General features: G+C 48.5%; 1 protein-coding gene and 1 long non-coding RNA gene across 2 annotated transcripts in view; both read left to right on the forward strand.

Annotated features, from left to right (window-relative positions):
- The first annotated feature begins 3,717 nt into the window (after window positions 1-3,717).
- On the forward strand, window positions 3,718-4,768 carry LOC135806873 (uncharacterized). The gene is made up of 2 exons (XR_010551323.1): window positions 3,718-3,933; window positions 4,091-4,768. It is a non-coding gene; the product is annotated as an uncharacterized LOC135806873 (long non-coding RNA).
- Window positions 4,769-5,876: 1,108 nt separating this feature from the next.
- The window catches only part of LOC135815066 (J domain-containing protein DDB_G0295729-like), a 39,585-nt gene continuing 23,656 nt past the window's right edge, over window positions 5,877-21,805 (forward strand). Inside the window, exons 1-6 of the mRNA XM_065328305.1 lie at window positions 5,877-5,975; window positions 6,169-6,330; window positions 12,153-12,243; window positions 12,426-12,490; window positions 18,318-18,408; window positions 20,250-20,374. Coding sequence (XP_065184377.1) covers window positions 5,955-5,975; window positions 6,169-6,330; window positions 12,153-12,243; window positions 12,426-12,490; window positions 18,318-18,408; window positions 20,250-20,374 — 555 coding nt within the window. The 5' untranslated portion in view covers window positions 5,877-5,954. The remainder of the gene's footprint in view (window positions 5,976-6,168; window positions 6,331-12,152; window positions 12,244-12,425; window positions 12,491-18,317; window positions 18,409-20,249; window positions 20,375-21,805) is intronic.

Genomic DNA, 21,805 nt, shown 5'->3' on the forward strand with positions numbered 1-21,805 from the left:
AGTTGATTTTGGACCAATGGACTATATATAGAGGTGAAGCCAATTGGCTGGACTCTATACAGGGAGTGATGTCCATCTAAACTTTGAGCTCGCAGTTGATTCCAAGTTTGGACTCTGTACAGTGGATTTTGGACCAATGGACTCTATATAGGGGTTGGACATCATATAGGGGCTGGACGCTCTACTGAGTCCAACATATATGTTGATTATGAATTAGGCCAACGGACAACGGGAACAAGTTAGTGGGAACGACATTTATTGGGGAGACGAAGAGACTGAGACAAAGACGAACGAAACGACTACATTGAAGAGTGAGAAAAAGAAAGAGATCAAGTCTGAACGGCAAGATAAAGGGCCTGGGTAGCTATGGCCATTTTGGGCGCGCAAATAGCTACCCAGGCCAATGGAACAAAAGGAGACAAAAGGTGAGTACGCCAGTGCATGCATGCAGGTCAGCTAGAAAAGGTACGGGAGGAGGTACCTAACAGATTGAATATATGTTGTGGTACTGCATTCCCTTCATGTGTTGTTTCCCGCATTTTTCCACCGCTCCATACATTCTTATGGTAGTGTAGTGTGAACTTGAGGCGCGTAAGAATATTCTTGCTGATTCTCTACCCCCAGTATAAATTCTGGCTTCGTTTTCGTTCTTGCTCATTCATCGAGGCCTAGACGAGGACGTCCCCCAAAGATAGTTATACTGATGATTGTTTTCCCGTTTGGTCTCGTTCACGTAGTCAAAGGTATTTGCGTGTATGGAGTCTATCTACATCTTTACCACCAAACCGATCTTGTGTAGGCAGAAAAAGAATTTGTTTACATTGAAATTGTTTGTGAATTTAGATCCGAGAAGTTCTCGTTTGTGATTGCATGGTTACTTTCTGGTGGTGAATTTATCTCATCTGTTGTCACCTGATATCGTTGATTGATGTAATTTTTCTTTCAACTCTCATTGCTCGCGCTAGATAGGGTCTAAATTATTACTTGCATTGTGCGTATATATATTGAGTTTAGAATTAATTTTGATTTGCCAGTAATCCTTCTGATGAGATGGCCACGAAAACGTTCAAGGAACAAGCTTTTATACATGAAATAAGTTTTTGCAAATGGTGTTTGTACTGAGTGCGCAGCTTACTCTATTTATTGCCTTAATAATAAAATTATAATAATTATAATATTTGCAGTGTCAAATTTGGACTTACAGATGGAGCGGACTCGCTCCCTTCTATTTACACTGCAACGTTCGAACACATTTTCGTAGTTAAAACAACGTTTCGGCATATAGCCCTCATCAGGTTTGCAATGATGTGCACTCTACAAAGGAGCAGCAAATATACTGTGCTGTGCTGTGTTTGCGCCAAATGTGTCAGCTACAAAGGTGGCGAAAGGGATTGGTGATATATTAATATCCAGATACGATAATATATTCACAGTAGTGCCCAGCCAGCATTAGTGTTTACTTGCGGCCGCAAGTTGCGGATTTCAACAGCTTCTCGCAGTTTTCTGCTTGCTCTGTCGCCTGCCCTTGCCAGGACTGACACAGCCGAGAACACACTATCCGCAGCAGCTATACTCTCGCCAGAATGTTTGTCGCGCACGTGGTCACCCCATGGCTTATCGAGAGTGCGACGGCGTGCCTCGCCATTGTGCTCCCGAATTCTTGTTTCCAAGGAGCGTTCCGTCTCCCCAACATACGTTTCCCGGCACCATTTGCATTGCAATTCGTAGACTACATTCTTTGTCATACATACTCGTTCGCCTCCAGACTGACAGGTAATGCAAGGCCCTAGTGGACGTCCTCTTCGTCTTTTTTCAGTAATGTTGGGCTCGTTTACGCACTTGGGTGGTGACAGCGCCGAACGGCACAGTTGACGCCTGAGGCTGCCCGAGTGCTCGTATACGACACGTACCGGCAACTTGTATTTCCGTATTGCTTTGTTCACATGGTGGTGTACTTCATCGGACTTGAACGGTAGTTTAAGGAAGGCAGAGCGAGGATTACCGCGTCGTCTACGCCGAGGTTTCCTGGCAGCTTCCCTTGCTTCCGATATGATACTGGCTGGGTAGTTATTTATGCGCAGTTGTTTGTGTATTTTTTGTTCGCTCTCGGCTTGCATCATGGGGTTAGACGATAGTCGCTGTGCCCTTAGGAATTGAGATTGAGCGACGGCTAACTTGATGTGGTGAGGAACTGCCGATGAATAATCCACCAGTAGGCCACTACTGCATGCCTTCTGGAACAATTTGAATGACAGCTCTCCGGTTTGCCCAACTGCGATCGTTACGTCCATGTAGTCTATGCAGCCACTGTCACAACTTAATTCATGCGTGAATTTGATACGTTCGTGGCTGGCGTTGAATCTTTCTATGAGCTCCAGAAGGCGCTGCCTACCATGTTCGAACGTTGCAGTGTAAATAGAAGGGAGCGAGTCCGCTCCATCTGTAATTCTGTATGAAACTGCAGGAGGCCTCACCGCTTCTAATAAATTTGGACTTCACGGAGAATTTCAAAGTATTAGGAAATCGGAGGCCACATGCTACGTACTGCTCTTTTTCTCTCCGAAACTCAACACTTGCAAGCCAGATATGAAAGAAAGGAAAATAGTCAGTCACACCACCGGGACTCGAACCAAGGACCTTGCTATTCGCGAGCAATGCCCTAACCAACTGAACTACAGTATGACTCCTATCCACAGTAATGAGTAGTAGTGAATTGCCAGTATGATCATGGGCAAGCCAGCTGTGGATTGATCAAAGAAGGATAGATTTACCACCACTGTGGATAAGAGTTACACCTGCCCACACACGCTCTCTAAGCTGCAATGTTCTGACACAGAGCTCTCCTTCTCACCACCACCACCACCACCATCAGTTCGCGCCTGGCGCCTAGTCGATGCATGGTTGGCGGTATCCGACATAGCAGGCTGGTACATCAAGTAGCGCATGGCACATAGAAGATGACACAGCAACGACATAGCTCGATTGCGACGTGGACCTACGTTTCGTCCCCGCTGGACTCATCAGGCAATCTTCTTCTTGGATGTCTTCATACGGAGCTGGACGAATGAAGTTGAAGACACCACTGCAGCTGTACTTGTGGTTGATAAATATGGTGGTAAAGACACACCTGGCAATATGGCGGTAAACACACGCCTGACCACACACCCTCTCTTATAGCTGCAAAGTTCTGGCACTCTCCTTCTCACCACCACGAAGATTGCCTGATGAGTCCAGCGGGGACGAAACGTAGGTCTACGTCGCAATCGAGCTATGTCGTTGCTGTGTCATCTTCTATGTGCCATGCGCTACTTGATGTACCAACCTGCTATGTCGGATACCGCTAACCATGCATCGACTAGGCGCCAGGCGCGAACTGATGGTGGTGGTGATGAGAAGGAGAGCTCTGTGCCAGAACTTTGCAGCTTAGAGAGCGTGTGTTTACCGCCATATTGCCAGGTGTGTCTTTACCACCATTTTTATCAGCCATAACTCCTATGGCCCTGGCCTAGCCGACGTCAAGACAGTAAATCTACATACGGGACTGTACACAGTCTGGAGTCGTGTACTGAGTCTGTGTAGAGAAGGTTCTCGCGTTTTATGCTTCGTGGAAGCGCTATAACTAGCTTCCTGGAAATGTGATGCCAGGCTTTGTGCAAAAGCAGGCCACTGCACTAGGCACTACCGGTAGGGACTTCAGACCACGTGACTTCATGGCCCAAAAGCGTGCAAATCGACGCCTGCACAAATCGTGTGATGGTCATATGTCAAGTCGTGTAAAGAAATGTGGAACCGTTTTTCGAAATGAAGGAAGTCTTGTACAGTTGGAGAAAGTTTCGGTTCGTCTTGTTGGAGCTTGTCTTCGTTTGGGACCAGCAAGAATGGAGCTGTTACGTTCATTTTTGACGGAGATACGTATGCGGATGGAAGGGAAAGGTGAGAAACTATATGATCCGTCCGGGTCCCCTTCTTGAAAATGTGATATTCGTATTCTACGACCTCGAATTAGTCTAGATAGAAGGTAATCTTTATTGTTTTCACCTTCCAGAAGACCTATTTCTTGCATTATTCCTCTTTGTACTTTGCCGTGCAGCGCCGCCATAGTCACAGTATGGAAAGCGGCGAGAAGTATCCTGCGCTAAATGATGCTGATGTACAAATTGAATTACTCTTGGCTGTTTCGGTCCATGCCCCGATTCTTGTCTCCAATGCTGTTATGCTCGATCTGGTTGAGCTCGGCAAGAATAGCTGAAAGAGTGCCGAACTGGGAGATTTGCTGTATATTCTTGTTGCTATTTGCTGTATCTCTGCTGATGTGCGTGCTACGATTACTCCAGCCAATACAATGTCCTGTATATGTACGTGTTGAGCTTAGTCAGTGCCTCTTCCGTGATCATTCTTTTTCTTGACACCAACAGTCACGGCAACAGTCCGAAGCTATCTCAAGACTGTATTATCAATGTCTCCTGTTACTAACCACTACATTGTAAACCATGCTACATGTATTCCGCTATTTCTTGCGGAGAATCAAGATGCTTTTGGATCTGGTGTGCGGTTGCTATGCGTTGCTAAGGAAAGTGGGTTCTCTCAGTTTGACATATCTCTCTGATCTCAAATGTGTGGGACGTTTGTCGGAAAAATCCGGTGATAGGCGATGACTATTTTGCTTGTAACTTTAGTTTCCTTTGTCCGATTTAGAAAAACTAAAGACCAAACTCCTCAGGAAGCTCTAACCTATCCAAAAAGCAAAACATAAGCCACAGAAAACCGATTTGAAAAAATGGTCTGAAGTCCCTACAGTACCGGTCCTTTCTACATGCTTCCATGACACGTACCTCCCTGGCCTCAGGCTCTTTGTCTAACCATGGTAACGAACTAAGTCCAGCAAGCACGTACATGTAAGAGCGAACACACAGTCGTTGCTCTGAATTGGGATGTCGCAGAAACAAAAAAAATTATAATGAGAACCTGGCTCTCCCCATCCCTTCCCCTTTTCGCATTTCCCTTGCCTATCCCTTGTTTTTGCTGTTGTCGTCGTACCTTTATTCCAAAGTCGCATCACTAACAGGCGTCTATGTGTCCTGAGATTTATACTGCTAGCAGTATAATTATTATTATGACGTAAAAGGAATGGAACGATTGTTGACTAGCAGAGGATGCTATGGTGATACATTTACGGAAATTACGTCAAAGTACTGTAAGTCTGGCCTTACACTTTGAGCAAACCAGAGTACGTGGAAGACATAGCGATGGGTGAACCTGAAAGCCACAGAAGTAAGTCAGTTGCTACTGGATGCAGGCTAGTGGAAGTGATGAACGAATAATGAATAAACATTTTAACTCTCTGCAGCACATGCTACTGTTAATCAGATCTCTATCTTTCACTGTCACAAGTGATAAAATTGGTGCAAAATGGAGAGTAAAAAAGAGGGCGCAGGAACCACAGTCAGGAGAGAGGAGGGGGGGGGGGGGGTGCGAGCACAACAGACTAAATATCACCTGTAGTAGGATAGAACTTGTCCCCAAATGTTTCCACGTGAACAAGTTGCTGCTGCTACCAAACTTCAGTATCATCACGTGATGCAGCACCTCCTAAGCTAGTAGCAATAATGAGCCTGTTCTCGCACTCCCTGGCTGTGTAGCCAGCGCCTCCTACATTACCATCCATTTTACACAAATTGTATCACTTTTGAACAACACCATGCCCAGTGGGCCAGCAAATGAATTCGCAAGCTAGCACCGATCCCCCCTCCCCGTAGGTTCTCACCTACCAGTTCACACTTAGTTACATGCGGCTTAGCCTAGCGCCATCCTGGACTATGTTACTGTATAAAAGGGGGTACTGCAGGCATTTCCTGTATCATATTAGTCACCTTGTGATTGCCAGCTGGGCATGAAATTCCTAGTTGTGATGTCGTGTCGTCCTTCATTGCAAAGACCTATGTGATTTTTGTGATATGTCTGATAATAATGATACGGTAAGTGTGGCCTGAATACCCGCTAGTTGGCACTGTTTTATGTGCTCCAGTTCTCTATGTGCATGGTGAATTTGTTCTGAAAATATCCTAATCCTGTTATTAACCTCTCACAAAATACGTGCATGGTGAATGCGCAACTCGCTTCATTTATTGTGTTGAATCCCGTTATTGGTGATCTCTCCGTTCCTTGTAGAGACCACCGGCGCAGTGTGGTGGTCTGCAAGCGCGGTCGCAAGCATCACCTGAATCCCGGGAGCAACCCCAGGAGCAGCCACAGCCAGCACACCAGCAACGCCATCAGCAGCAACAGCAGCAACAACCTTCGTGGACAAGCATGGACCGCAGTCAAGCACCAGTGAGTTTTGTAGCAAGAAGGACCCACGGGACGGGTGTGTGTGTGATCTCCGGTAGCCTAAGGGCCCGGTCACACATGCACTGGGGTTCGCTTCGGCATCGAGGTTTTGCGACAGCGAGCCTGGTGTCGCTCCAGCGAAACCACGTGTGTATGGTCACACATACAAAGGGGGGGGGGGCTTCTATTCGGTACTCTTTGTAGTTGTAATTCTGTACTGTTGAGCTATCCGAATTCAAATAAACACTAAAAAATAAGTAATAAAGGGCAAACCCGTACTTTGGCGGAAAATTAGAGAAAAGTGGTCTGTGGTGCATACGGTATGGAGAATACTGTATGGCAGGACATTTTCGGACGGAATTTCTTTTCGTACGATTTCGTACACGGCCTCTTTTGTACTAAAATTAATTCCGTACTAAAATTTGTTCCTGTGAAGTTATGTGCACTATACATGTGCACCGCATGCGAACACGTGCATTTAGTATTTAGTGTAGCATCGTACGAAAATATAATCCGTATGAAAGGCCGAAATTCGGCTAACGTGAAATGTAGAGAAATCACGTAGAGAGCAGGTGTCTGGGTTAGAGTCTACGGCTTCGCGTGTTTTGGCTCCAGATTCTACGCGGAGATGAAGTTCTCTACGTTGTGGCACACGCAGAGAAAATGCGTAGAATCTACGGATCTGCTGGGTATCAATCAACTGCAGGCAGAAAACTGCCAAATATGGATGGGGAAAGTCCCAGTACACATTTCACGTGATTTCTCTACGTGAACGTAGAGCAGAACAGCTTTTCTTTACGTTACGGGAACGCGAAGAGAGTTCATATCAGTCCATATACAGCAGACTGTGGTGTTTTCCGCTGAAGCGAAACCGCAGAAGCGACAGTCTCGCTTCGAAAATTTTGTAGGAAGTGGATTGGAGTTTCCGCTGAAGCGCTTTTCGCCGTTGCCATGGTATTTTTCGTTCCTATGATGTCGCTTCAGCGGATCGGCTACTTTGGAGTGCATGTGTAACCGGGTCCTATATCACAGTGAGACTACGATGTATTTCACTCCGAGCCAAAGGTTCATGGCTCTGCAATGACCAGAAGCGCCATACCATGGAGGTGCATTTTTGACGTGTTGCTTCGCACTGCGACTTGAGTTTTTACGTCTTTCGAAAAATCAACTTCTTGTCGCAGGTAAACAGCGGCTCGCCTCTCGCCTATAAAGCACCATATATCAATGAAAACTAATGGAAGCACACGCAAGGCTTATTGTTTCTCTGTACTGCCCATCATGGAGCGATAGCAATTACCAAATTTCGGAACTCAGGGTGAATTTGACGTGGACTCCATTGCCTGTTCCGGTTTGGAGCAACCGCTTTGACAACAAACTTTTTAAACGAAAGGATGGGCAACTTGGCGGCAACGGGCAAACACAAAGAAGTGGCTCACTTCGATCGACTCTGGCCTCAGAGCAAACTTCAATGCCAGCTACCTTCAACAAACATATTACGAGCGAACAATCCACACTGATGATCGGTTTGGGTCTACACAATTTTGTTGTAAAACTATTCCTATTTGAAACACTCTCCTCTACCGTTTGCAAAAGTGTACCCGTTTGGATTTCGAGGCCTCATTCTGTAATGACTTTCGCAGTCATCTAAACACACACAACAACACTCAACTTCGTCCTGTTTTCAACTAACTAATTACTAGAATAAAACCTATAGATAAAGTAGCATGAGTTGCCATCAGCATACAGAGTGAATGCCGCAAGGTCATACGGTGCACGTGCATAGTATGCATGATGTCACCAGTCAGACATAAATGGCAATGAGGTAGAATAATGCATAGACAAAGGTCAAACACTATAACACAAATATGGACCCAGATCAACTACATCTCCCCTCTGAGATAAAGAATCCTCTATTAGACTAAACCGAGTGAAAGTAATCGCAAGAAGCAATAAGTACAGAATTTAATTACAGTACGTAAAGAAGCGAACAAGTAAAGGCGAGTATGGAGATCACAATCATGGATCAGAATCCAACTAGCGTACACAGTTCACATCTGTTCCTGCAGACGGTTTGCTGGGACACCTCGAGTGGCCCGTTCCGAACGACGTGGCGCTGCTGGCTGGTCAGCGGTGTTCGGCTCAACATCAACAACAACTGGGGTGTCGTCCAAGGGTTGCTTGATGACGTGTCGGCGGTTGCGACGAACAGTGCCGGTGTTTGTCTCCACATTGTACGAACGGTTTGACAGGCGTTCCACTACTTTCCCTTCCTTCTTCAAGTCTGGGATCCACACCTTGTCACCAGGCTCTAATGGCGGCAGAGGTCGGGCAGCATGGCGGCTGTCGTAAACCTCTTTCTGCTTCTCCTGCAGGGTGTACTCAGTGGTCAGGAGAGCGGTGATGTCGGGCCATTCTGGGTGAAGCTGCTCTGCAGACGTCATGACGGTCGTGCGGATACGTCGACCATACAAGAGCTGAGCTGGCGCAAAGCCGTTGGCTAGCGGCGTGTTGCGATACGCTAGGAGAGCATCAGGCAGACTCAGGTTTTTCTTGAGAAGCTCCTTAGCAGTTCGGACAGCTCGTTCTGCTTCGCCGTTCGATTGGGGGTAGCGAGGACTGGAGGTTCGGTGACTGAAGTCGTACAAGTGGGCTGAGTCGGGCCACCCAGACTTCGTGTACTGCAGGACTTGCTGCAAGACGGTGTCTGCTGCAGTGTTGGCCGCAAGCTCTTCGGCTTTGCGTGCCGAGACGATTTCACTGGTGATCGTTGATATGTGAAGAGAGATCTCTTCCGCCAGCTGAGACGTCGGCGAGTCGGCTGACGCATCCGGAGCGCGTGATAGGCCGTCCGCTACAACAAGCTGCTTTCCGGGAATATATACAGCTGCAGGGTTGTACTTCATAAGACGCATGAGCAGTCGCTGGCAGCGCAGTGGTACACGGTTCAAGTCGCGCGTGTTGATCAGAGGTATCAATGGCTTGTGGTCAGTGTGGACCGTCAATGATGGGTCGCCGTACACAAAGCCATGGAACCGTTCACAGGCCCAAACCACGGCGAGGCACTCCTTTTCAATTTGCGCATACTGCTGCTCAGTCGATGTCAATGAGCGGGACGCGTACGCAACTGGACGGAGACTGCCGTCGTGGTTCTGCAGCAAAACAGCGCCGAGACCATAGCTACTTGCACCTGCACTGATGACTGTCGGCCGTCTCGCATCGAAGAATGACAGGCAGGGGGTGTCGGTAGCGAGCTGTTTCAGCCGATCCAGGGCTGCTTGTTGCGTTGCAGACCATTCCCAGACTGCATCGTTCGCCAGCAGAAGACGAAGTGGAGCAGTGACAAAGTTGAACATGCCAAGAAGCCGTCGCAGCTCTGTGACATTCTTGGGTGGCTTGAGGTCGGTAACAGCAGACACTCTCTGTGGATCCGGCCGCAGACCGTCCTTGGAGACGATGTGGCCCAGAGACTTCACTTCACTCTTCCTAAAGTGACACTTGGACTCATTGACGGTCACGTTGGCTTTCTTGAGGATGTCGAAAACAGCTTCCAGGTTTCGATCATGCTCCTCAACGGTGCGTCCGGAGACGATGATGTCATCCATATACACAGTGACACCAGGGAGCTGATCCAGGAGGTTGGTGATGCGCTTCTGAAAAATCTCTGGTAAGTAATACCGAATGGCAGCCGCTTGAAGTAATACCGGCCAAACGGTGTGATGAATGTCGTCAAGTGCGCAGCGTCTGGCGCGAGCGGCAGTTGCCAAAACCCATTGGCTGCGTCTAGTGTTGAGAACACGGTGGCATCAGCCAGCGAGGCAAGCGCGTCATCCAGTGTTGGCAGCTGGAAAGTTTCTCGTTTCACGCATGCGTTGAGGCGCTTCAAATCCACGCAGATGCGCACTTTCCCATTGGGCTTTAACACTGGAACTATTGGTGAACACCAATCAGTCGGCTCATCCACCTTTGCGATTATGTCACCTTCTTCCATGCGTGCCAGTTCGTCGCGCACCTTGGAGTAGAGGTGGTGAGGCACTCTTCGGGCAGTCATGCAGTGGTAAGGTGTGGCTTCAGACGTGAGCTGGATGTTTACAGCAGGGCCCTTCATACACTGTACCAACTCGGGTTTGCTGTGCACAGATCCCATGCGCTGGATCAAACCCAGATCAGAGCATGCTGAGCGACTTAGGAGGCAAGTGGTAGCTCCTTCCAGGACATACACAGGAATGTCTGTGGATCTGTGGCGATGTGAGCAGTGTGCTGTGAAAACGCCATGAACAGGTAAGAGGTGATCATCAGGGCCACGTAGCTGAATGGGGGAGGCAGAAAGGCTAGGTGTTGGCGACAGTCGTTTGAATGCCTTCAATGACATCGTTGTAACATCCGCGCCTGTGTCCAGCTTGAATAGAACAGAGCGGTTTCCAGCTCGCACATCAGCAAACCACGGTGAAGTAGGCCCACTTGACTCAGCAGAACCGATGAATACAGTTTCACTGTCACTGTCACGCACTGGTGCAGACTCGGAGACATCGGATACCTGGCGTTTGGACCGACACACTTGTGCGAAGTGATTTCGCTTGCCGCACGCATTACACGACTTGCCGCGAGCTGGGCACTTACCCTGAGCATGAGCTCGGCCACAGTTCGAGCACTCCCCACGGGCGCCACTGTTGTGCTGCTGCTGCGTGGGTTGCTTGCGTCCCGAGTTCCCAGGGCAGTGAGAGACGGCTGATGAGGAGACTGGCTCCGATACGGACGAAGCAGCTGCAGAGCGACCCTGAGCTACAACCTGGTCCTCAACTTTCTCCGCTTGCCGGGCATACGCGAGTGCCTTGGCAAGGGTCTGTTCGGACGCCTCCTTCATCTGGATCTCACGGCTGACGCGTTTGTTGCACATGTGCGCCACAAGACGGTCCCTGATCCGGTTGTCCTTCTCTCCGCCAAAGTCACAAAATTCGGCTCCCTTGTATAGATCGCGAACAAATTCCTCTAGAGTTTGTCCTGGTCGTTGGATGAGTTGTTCGAATTGCGCCCGCTCGTGGACGACATTCGTTGCAGGACGGAAGTACGTGTCAAATGCTTCGACTTCAGCATATTTCTTTTTGTCGGCGTCGGACAAGCCCAGCTGGTATTCAAACACAGGGTCGGCGTCGGGTCCGAGACTATACAGTAAAGTGGAGACCTGGATTTCTTCGCTCTGACGACAATTTCGCAGCCATGCAGAAACGTGAGAACCTGAGCTTCCACGCGGGCCATCGGTCCGGGGAGCTAAAGTCGAAAGCCGCAGGTGGCTGGAAGCGAGCCATGGCCTCGAATCCTACTGTAACTACACTACTTCTGACACCATGTAATGATTTTCGCAGTCATCTAAAACACACAACAACACTCAACTTCGTCCTGTTTTCAACTAACTAATTACTAGAATAAAACCTATAGATAAAGTAGCATGAGTTGCCATCAGCATACAGTGTGAATGCCGCAAGGTCATACGGTGCACGTGCGTAGTATGCATGATGTCACCAGTCAGACATAAATGGCAATGGGGTAGAATAATGCATAGACAAAGGTCAAACACTATAACACAAATATGGACCCAGATCCACTACACATTCAATTCATTAGGCACTACAGTACAAACAGGTATATACTGGGCTTGTACAGCGCTGGGGAACTCGCTTTCGCGGAAATACTCGCTTTTCGTCCGGGCTAAAACTATTGCGTTAGTTGTTTTCTCCGTGTTGTCTTTCTTACCTTGGCAAAACTTTGACACATTTACACAGCTTGGTTTCACTAACTGGGTGTGTTTTTACTGCTTGTCTTCTGTACAGACGCTTTACGACATCATGGTACCGGGAATTGGTCCCACTGCCACTCTCTACGCCTACAACGAATCGCAGTTATTTCCGGATGGCATGGGAAGTAAGGCAGTTTGATGTATGCTGCTGTTGTCCAGGGTTGTGGTGGAATATGATTTTAACACGGCGAATCCGGACGTAGGAATGCTGCTGGCATGCTGGTGTGCACAAGCTGACTGTCTGGAAATTGTGAAATTACATTACCAAGTACAAGTACTGGTGGTGCTTCTCTTGTGTTGACCGCAGTGGCTCAGATGGGAGCAGCTGATCTATCGGCGACAACAGATACAGGCCTGCCATCGCAAGCATCGGTGAGTGAATGCGTGTCAAAGTGCGACCATGCAACACACGTCTGAAATGTGCACGGGTGTAGTGGTAGTAGTAGTAGTAGTAGTAGTAGTAGCAGCAGCAGCAGCAGCAGCAGCAGCAGCAGCAGCAGCAGCAGCAGCAGCAGCAGCAGCAGTACTTTCTGGGTGGCATTCTATTGCGTTCATAACCTCTCCCGTAAGTTCATTTTGGTATGCACCTGGGGCACAGCACCAGTGCCGTGTTTTCTTCGCCTCGTTGGCTTAGTGTTTCCCCGTCGCACCTTTGCATTGCTCTGGTGCTGTTTTTTCTACATCAGTTATCAACTGGCAATTGTTACCGATTCTAGCAATTTTGCATTATCACCCGCTGCATTTGCACCTGCAGCTTCCTTATGCCACAGTAGTATGGCTAAATGTTGCACATGCGGTCCTTCTGGGACATGCAAATCATGTGTTTGTGTCAAGAACAGTAGACAATGTACGAACTGTGCGCCAAGGGCGAAGTTGAGGTGCAAGAATCTATCAACCGCAACCTGTGGCATGACTTCCGCCAGCCAGGCAATTGCTCCACCAATTAGCTCCAGTACGCAACGCAACACCGACCCTCCAGCTAGTTGCCCTGAACTGTCAGCCGCAGCAACAGGGACAACGAGAGAGCCCCGGTCGTCTGATGTGGCCAACACCAGTGCTGAATCAAGCGTTTTTATCAGTGGGACATCGTCTGAACAGTCATTATTGCCGGGAGGAGATACAACATTGCTTTTGGCCGGTCTGAACGATTCTCAGCATAGTTCCGAAGAAAACATATGGAACAGTCCGGCGAATGACATACAAGCTTGCTTCCAAGACGTATACAACGAATGTGTGCATTGGGAGAGGAATCTGGTAATGATTCCGTATGGTTCAGCCGGGTCTTCGTTTGTGAATGAATTGGCCCGCTTAATATCAGCATTTGCCGCTGACTCGCCACTTCGTCCCATCTCTTGGACAGCGGTAACGGTTGCGTGCCAGCTACTATTACAGCGACCTCACCCGGAGTCCAGGGCTGCTGAGAATGCCACATCACGCGACGTTTGAAATCGTGGTCACGTGGCAGGTTTGAGGACATCCTGGACGAAGCTAGATGTATTCAAGCAAACCTACCCGCTGGGAAGCGTCGCCAGAAACTGCCTGATACAGTGGATGATACAACCTTCAGTCGACGAGTATTCGCAGGGAAGATTCACTCTGCAGCGAGGATGGTAGGTGATGACTCACCTGGCTCAGTGCTCGGGATGGAGTACTCGGCCGGTGGTGACAAGACTGTGCGTGAGGTACTGCAAGACAAGCACCCGTCTCCCTCACCGGCGGTTCCTGGCTCATTGGTGGCGCCGACCGACTCACAGCGGGTGAACCCAATACTCTTCGAGCGCATCACGCCAAGTATCATCAAGTTTGTTAGCAGGTCCATGAAGGGCGCCGCTGGTCCGTCCGGACTAGACTCGGAGGCCTGGACCAGGATGCTAACGGGCTTCGGCCCAGCTTCGAACCGACTTTGCACTGCATTGGCGGATTCGGCACGCGTATTGTGTACTGCGAATATCGAGCCGAGTTTCATGGAGGCATTCACTGCCGCCCGCCTGATCCCCCTTGATAAATCCCCAGGTGTTAGACCCATAGCTGTTGGGGAGGTGTTTAGGAGGATTATAGGGCGAGCGATAATGAAGGTGATCGAAAGCGACGTCAGAGCTGCGACTGCCCCGCGCCAACTTTGCGTTGGCATGCCAGCTGCTTGCGAGGCTGCCGTTCAGGCAATGGCAGGGTTTTTTAGTCTTCCTGAAACCGAAGCCGTGCTGCTAATAGATGCATGTAATGCATTCAATTATCTAAATACGAATGCTGCCCTGCACAATGTTCCCGCTCTCTGTCCTGCTTTAGGTCAGGTTTTCAAGAACACGTATGGAGCGCCATGCCGCCTCTTCGTAGCGGGTGGGGGCGAAATTCTTTCCCGTGAGGGGACCTGCCAGGGTGACCCCCTTGCGATGGCCATTTACGCTGTTGCTGTTATGCCTCTCATAAACAAACTGTCACACGAATGTCCAAACACCACCCAGCTGTGGTACGCTGATGACGATTCCGCTGCTGGCACCCTTCAAGCCACATCCCTTTACTGGTCTAAGTTATTGCAGCTGGGGCCCGACTATGGGTACCACCCCAATCCGGAGAAGACAGTTCTTCTCGTGAAGCCATCTCTCGAGCACGCAGCGCAGGAATTATTCGCTGGGACTGGGGTGAGAATTGTTACGGATGGTTGCATTTATCTTGGTGGCGCCCTTGGGTCTGAGAGATTCCTGCACACATTTGTATCGGGAAAGGTTGATAACTGGGTTCACCAAGTCGAGCACCTTTCCGAACTCGCCACTACTCAGCCACATGCTGCGTATACTGTGCTTGTGCGCAGCATTATTTCGCGCTGGCGTTATTGCCTTCGGGCCGTAAATTGCTCTCCCGACCTATTTAATAGATTGGATGATGCAATTAATAATTCCCTGCTGCCTGCAATTGCTGGTGTGTCTCTAAGCAGTGACGATCCCCTTCGTCAGCTTATGGGTCTTCCATGCAGCCGTAGTGAGCTAGGCATCCCCCCAGTTGCACCATTATGTGAGGGTGAGTATTCGCAGTGTACCGAAGCCGTGCGCCCAATAATTGAGGCAGCCGTGCCACAGCTTGCTGCCGATAGCACGCGAACGGCTGCGGGCCGGCCAGATGCAGCTGAGGAGTTGGCCGGGGTCGAATTGGCAGATGAGGAATCGTCCGGAGTGGCAGTGGAGCGGAACTCAGTAACTAACATCAACAACGTGGAAGCTATGCCGCCGAATTCTGGGTCGGTGGATATTGTCTCAGCTGACCGGGAGTGCAGTGATGTTTTTCCGCTAAAGGGGGGTGATGCGTCAGAGATTTGACTCCCACTGCGTCCGCCGCGTCACACAGTCAACAATGAAACCGCTGATGAGTCTCTCACCTCATCATGGCTTCCGCCTCGGCCACCGTCAGCTTCAATGGAAATTCCGTCACGTGATACTAGCGTTAGCGAGGCTGTGATGGAGACTCGCCAGCGTTTAAGAGAAGGCAAGAAGAAGAGAGACGCTAGGGACAGAGACATCCTGGCAACAGTACATGATCACATGACACCAGACCAGCGATTTTTGGTGGAGATAGCTTTTGAGAAGGGCGTGTCCTCCTGGCTGACTGTTGAACCAAGGTCCGCCCATGGCACAACACTTAACAAATCAGATTTTAGAGATGCTGTGGCGCTTCGGTACGGTCTACCGCCTGATGGCCTTCCAACGAACTGTGTATGCGGAGCTAACTTGTCGACTGACCATGCCATGGTGTGCCCTTGTGGGGGCTATCCCACCGCAAGGCATAATGAGATACGTGATCTCATCGCTGAGCTACTCAGAAGTGTAAGTCCCCATGTGGCAATCGAGCCCAACCTTCTCCCATTTGGTGGTGAGACATTGGCATGGTCCACAGCTAACCGATCCCAGGAATCGCGGCTTGACATCAGGGCTCGTGGCTTTTGGACGCGGCAGTAGGAGGCCTTCTTCGATATCCGGGTAACGCATCCCAGGGCCACCTTGCTGTCTCGTGAAAAAGCCATGAGCCAATTGGAGCGCAATGAGCGGGAAAAAAGCGGCATTACGCAGAGCGAGTGAATCAGATCGATCGGGGCACATTCACCCCTCTGGTATTTGCGACCAATGGCATGATAGGCAAGGAGTGTTCCGTGTTTTTGAAGGCATTGGTTGGCTGTATTCTAGAGAAAAATGTTGATTTGGTGTATTCTGTTGTTGTCAATCATTTGCGATGTCGTTTGTCATTCTGCCTTTTAATTTTGTGATTCTATCATTCTATCAGCCATTATGGTGCTGCTGTTCTAGTCAATTTACAGTGATACACACTGGTTTGCATGTACCCTTGCCATACTCTCTTGTACTCTGTACTCTCTTGTACTCTGTACTTTGTACTCTGCACTCACTTGTCGTACCCTTGCTGTTCTCTCTCATACCTCACATTTGCAACAGCAAAACCACAGCCTAGCAGTGCAGGGTCGGCCCTTGACAAGCAAAACAAAATGAAGGACAATCCTTTTGCGCAAGCGCTGTTTCGCACCGCTCGCTCAACAACGATTACGTCACTACAGTGACGCAAACCTGCACTGCGTGCCACAACAAAACTAGTACAGTTAGCAAAACAATATTCGAAGTTCGAGAGAACATTGCTTCTCGTTTCTTTTGAATTCTCAGCCAACGAGAAGCGTACACTACTCTGCCGGCATGCCTCACTTGTTTTTTGGTCACGTGATGCAGGCTTAACGGCATGCAGAAGATTTAGAAATTCAACGTATCAAGGAACAACCGAGGCTGAAGGAAGAAGTGCTGAATGAAATAGTGAACTACGGGAGTCCAGAGGAGCAGCAATTACGGGCTGCCGACGTGAACCAGAGAGAGCAGACATTGATGGGCAAACGTTTTTAAAGTCACTGAAGGAAAGAGCGCAACACGAAGCAGCTCATCAGAAGAAGCAAAGGTGACAACTCACCCATGTAAGGGCGAGTTCAGACTACCGATAAAAAGTGACGGAATGGGAAAGTTTCCAAGGTGATTTTATCATGTGAGGTTACTGGCACGTTACCGGCGGAAGTGTTTTACTGCCGTGGCTGCTGCGGCGGTAACTGCATTCCGGCAGTAAAAAGAGTGCTCAGGCTGGGAAAATGGGAAAACCCCTTCCCAGTGCCGCGGTGAGAGTTGCAAAACTTACGTACCAGTAACGTGAGTTTATCGGTAGTGTGAACGTCCTTCACGGTTTATCGCCATTCACGGTTTCTCGCCATTCACGGTTTGACGGGATTCACGGTAATCTGAACACGCCCTTAGGTGCTGATGGCTATAACAGGGACGGGTCCAGGGGGTTCCGGGGGTTAAGCGGAAACCCCTAAATTTTGCAAATCTACTAGTGGCATCCATATGCATGTACTATACATGTATCAGCTATTCAGCTTTGGATAAACTGCAACCTCCTGTGGAGATCTCTGGATCAGCCACTGTATAAGACAGTTAGTGTTTGAATATCAAGGAAGGTCTCTGTATAATATGAATGAATGTGGCGTGCTAATCACAGGTAGAGGAGGGTGGTAAACAGCAGCTCGCCTCTTGCCTATAAAGCACCGTATACGAATGAAAACTAATGGAAACACACGCAAGGCTTATTGTTTCTCTGTACTGCCCATCATGGAACCCAAATTTGGGAACTCAGGGTGAACTTGACATGGACTCCATGGACTGTTCCTGTTTCGAGCAACCGCTGTGACAAGAAACTTTTTAAACGAAAAGTCGGCCAACTTGGAGGCAACGGGCCAACACAAAGGAGTGGCTCACTTCGATCGACTCTGGCCTCAGAGCAAACTTCAACATGCCAGCTACCTTCCACAAACATAATATTATTACGAGCGAACAATCCACACTGATGATCGGTTTGGGTCTACACAATTCTGCTGTCAAACTAATCCTATTTGAAACACTCTCCTCTACCGCTTGCAAAAGTGTACCCGTTTGGATTTGAAGGCCTCATTCGATTCATTAGGCACCACAGTACAAACAGGTATCTACTGGGCTTGTACAGCGCTGGGGAACTCGCTTTCGCGGAAATACTCGCTTTTCGTCCGGGCTCAAAATATTGCATCAGTTGTTTTCTCTGTGCTGTCTTTCTCACCTTGGAAAACCTTTGACACATTTACACTGCTTGGTCTCAGTAACTGAGTGTTCTTTACTGCTGGTCTTCTGTACAGAGGTTTGGTAACGACATACTATCGAGAATGGGTGTCACTGGCGATCTCTACTCCATCGCCACATCGAAGTGTTTTCCGGATGGCACAGGAAGTAAGGCAGTTTGATGTATGCTGCTGCTGTCCAGGGTTGTGGTGGAATATGATTTTAACACGGTGAATCCGGACGTAGGAATGCTGCTTGCATGCTGGTGTGCACAAGCTGTCTGGAAATTGTGAAATTACATTACCAAGTACAAGTACTGGTGGTGCTTCTCTTGTGTTGTGGTGCTTCTCTTGTGGGTGGCAACATTGACAAGAATACTCTTCTTTGTTGATAGCACTTGAATCAGTCACTGCTGTCTCGGGAGTACAGCTGCCCACATCTAACTGTACGTGTTTCGTTAGGAAACTCAGACACGCGCTGCTCCAGAGTACTCATAACGACTTGTGGCTGAATCCATGAGCAATTCTAGTTCTTTTCGAGCCTGTTCGGCTGGACTCCGCAAAAGCAGTTCCTCGGAACAACATGCATCTCTTTCCGCTTGTAGCTGCTCTTTCAGCCTGGTCCGAATATATCAAAGGATCGGCGTCTACTTCAGTATCGCTGCTGGTCTAGTGACGCTATCTTCAGAGCCTGAACTGGCTGAAGCACAACGAGAAACTTCTCTTCGGCTTTTCGGTATTCACTTCGTGTCCAAGATTCTCTTTGTTCTCGACAAAACAGTTTCCTCCTTGCAAATCCGTGTTGCTAATTTTTGCAACAGCTTTGGTTGGGCGCACGCAGATGCTGAGATATCCATTGACCTGACTACAATGCAGTCATATAGGCATTGCTGCATCAAGTACCAACAGCAAAAAGGTGTTACGTGTCTACACAAAGGGATCCGCGATCCAGTAACCTGGTAACACAAGGAGGGTTGCACCTACTTCATGAGTGTAGCCGATTGTTGCCAAAAAAGCTGGGAATTCCAGATATTATCCACTATGAAAGTCCAAATGCCGCTCAAATCTCGCAAAATGCTCGTGTTTTTCCCTTTCTAATGCTCCACAATGCTCTGGTGCTCGGATAGTCCTTTAGGGGTTTTACGTTGGGCCCTAGACGACGGCTACAATGGCCAACTGGACAACAAAGAAGTAGTTGAGGCCAAAGAGAATGTTTTATTTTCTTGCACATGCTTATTATGTAGTATGACATAGTAGACGGGAGTCAGGCCGCTACAATTCCATAATGCCGAGTATAATGTCGGAATTATCCCCTGCACAATAGTGCTTAGGCGTAGAGTATGGTAGCCACTATTTTTTCTGCTGCTGCTGCTGCTACTTCTACAACTTTACCAGCTGGTGAAGAATTATGGAAGCGTCAGTCTGATTCTCTTTGCTATTCTCCAATACCGTATAATCTCTATTACAAGCGCAGTCTCTTGTAAAAGCCCAGTCTCTATTATAAGCTCACTCCAAGAGGGCTTCGAAGATATACAAGCCCAGTCACCAATATAGCCGCAGGGCTTATAATGGAGAACCGTATGGATCATGTCCATGCATGCTTGACGTCACACAGTATCACATAAACACATGCTGTGGTAAGCGTTTGTGATACCCGAGATCTAAAGTACAGACTCAGTGTACCAGGAAGCACAAAACTGCAATCTTGGTACCTGCTGGGAAACTTTCTGATACCGATATAATGAAAAATGATAAGCAATGAACTTGTACCAGACGGGTAAAAAAATTTAAGCCCAGACTCTAGTAGAATCCCAGTCTCCAATATAAGCCCAGGGTTCGGACTGATTGAAAAAATAAAATAAGCGCTGGGCTTATAATGGAGATAATACGGTTATATGTGTGTGTGTGTGTGTGTGTGTGTGTGTGTGTGTGTGTGTGTGTGTGTGTGTGTGTGTGTGTGTGTGTGTGTGTGTGTGTGTGTGTGTGTGTGTACGTGTGTGTGTGCTCTAGGGGGTGGAATGCATCCTAGCAGCATGCCACAACCCAGCATGACTGCATCGGCGACCAACAGCAGCTCCGTTACCATGCCGTTAATAGCCGCCAGCATGGCGGTTGGCGGTGGCGATGGCAGCGTGGTGAGCATTGCCATTGTTTGTTTGTTTGTTGGTATACTTTATTTGAATTCGCTAAACGAAACGAGCACACATGCTTAATGACAAGGCAGCGAATATGTTATTATGTTACAGGGAAGGAGAGTTGGGGAGAAAATAATGAGAAAGAAGAGAGACATGGCCAGCAATCAAGGACATCTGAGAGTTGTAATTTTTGTACTCCTCCGAGGTGTGATTTTTGGCGTGCTGGGCCAAGCACAAGGAAGCCATCTGCAAAAAAACTGCAGAAAATGGTTGTTGTTTGATCCTTTGGTGTAATCTTTGTTTCTAGTCGAAGCTAGTTGCTGTTTGGAGCAGAAACGCTGAAATTGACTATTTTCTGCATGTACTCATACATGTACTCATGTACTCAGGCATGCAGTCTCCCTCGTATTTTAGCTATTTTTCTGGAATGGATGCTGCTCTGCGCCCCTTGGTGAACATTTCCTGCGCTCGTGGAGCAGCTGAAAAGGACCACTGGTATGTCTGGTTCCTGGTTTGAAAGTGGAGAGTCGACTTTTGTGCCTTGAAAAAGGAGTAGAGAGCGATAAAGGTACGTCTGTGGCTGATTTTTGAGTGCTCCTCGTACATTTTTGATCGTGATAGAAATTCTCGGACCAAAGTCAGACCAAAGTCAGCGCGATGATGGTCGTACAGTTTTCTTGTGAATTTTTTAGTTGTTTCATCTCGTATCTATGTCAGTATCGTGATGGTGAAGTGGAGAGGGTGATTTTCTTCCTCTAGGCTTCGTTCGGCTGACTTTGCTTCGTCCTCGTTGAAAAGTGATCCTGAAAAAAAGGTCGATTCGCAAAATTATGTTGATTTTCAATGTACGAGATGACATGCGATTGCTGGCTATGATGGTAGACATCTCAATGAAGAGCGAAGCGTTATCAAAACTACAAGTAAGCCAGCGAATGACAGTTCTGTAAACCGCCTAATAAGACACCCCTTAAAACTAAGTACTAACCGCTAACGAGAGAACTTGCTACTAACATCGGGAGGGTTCAGCCCTGCCCTGCCAGTTACGGACTTACGGGGGTCGCCATGGCAAATAATACTGGTAAACAATGAAAATCAATCACAGACTTGAAGCTGTCTCAGGGCCAGTTTATATCATAACTTCAGGAGGATCGGACGGTATACGGTGCGACGGCAGCTTTGAAGCTGCTGAGAGACGACAGTACTCTGACTGCATCCGGTAGGACGTTCCAAAGGGCGCTACCTTGGGAAGCAGGGCGAGATTGTCCGGTGCGGGTTCATGTACCTGGCAGACGGAGCCCAAGGGCAAGATCCAGGCGCGTCCTACGATCCGCGCAGCGTACGAAGATATCTGGGAGGGATGGACTCGCACTTGCGTGTATGCACCGCCAGACAAAGATCAGGACCTTCTGCCAATGCACTTCTCCAGTCCTG

This window comes from Sycon ciliatum, chromosome 1 (assembly GCF_964019385.1).
Source record: "Sycon ciliatum chromosome 1, ocSycCili1.1, whole genome shotgun sequence".
NCBI lineage: Eukaryota > Metazoa > Porifera > Calcarea > Leucosolenida > Sycettidae > Sycon > Sycon ciliatum.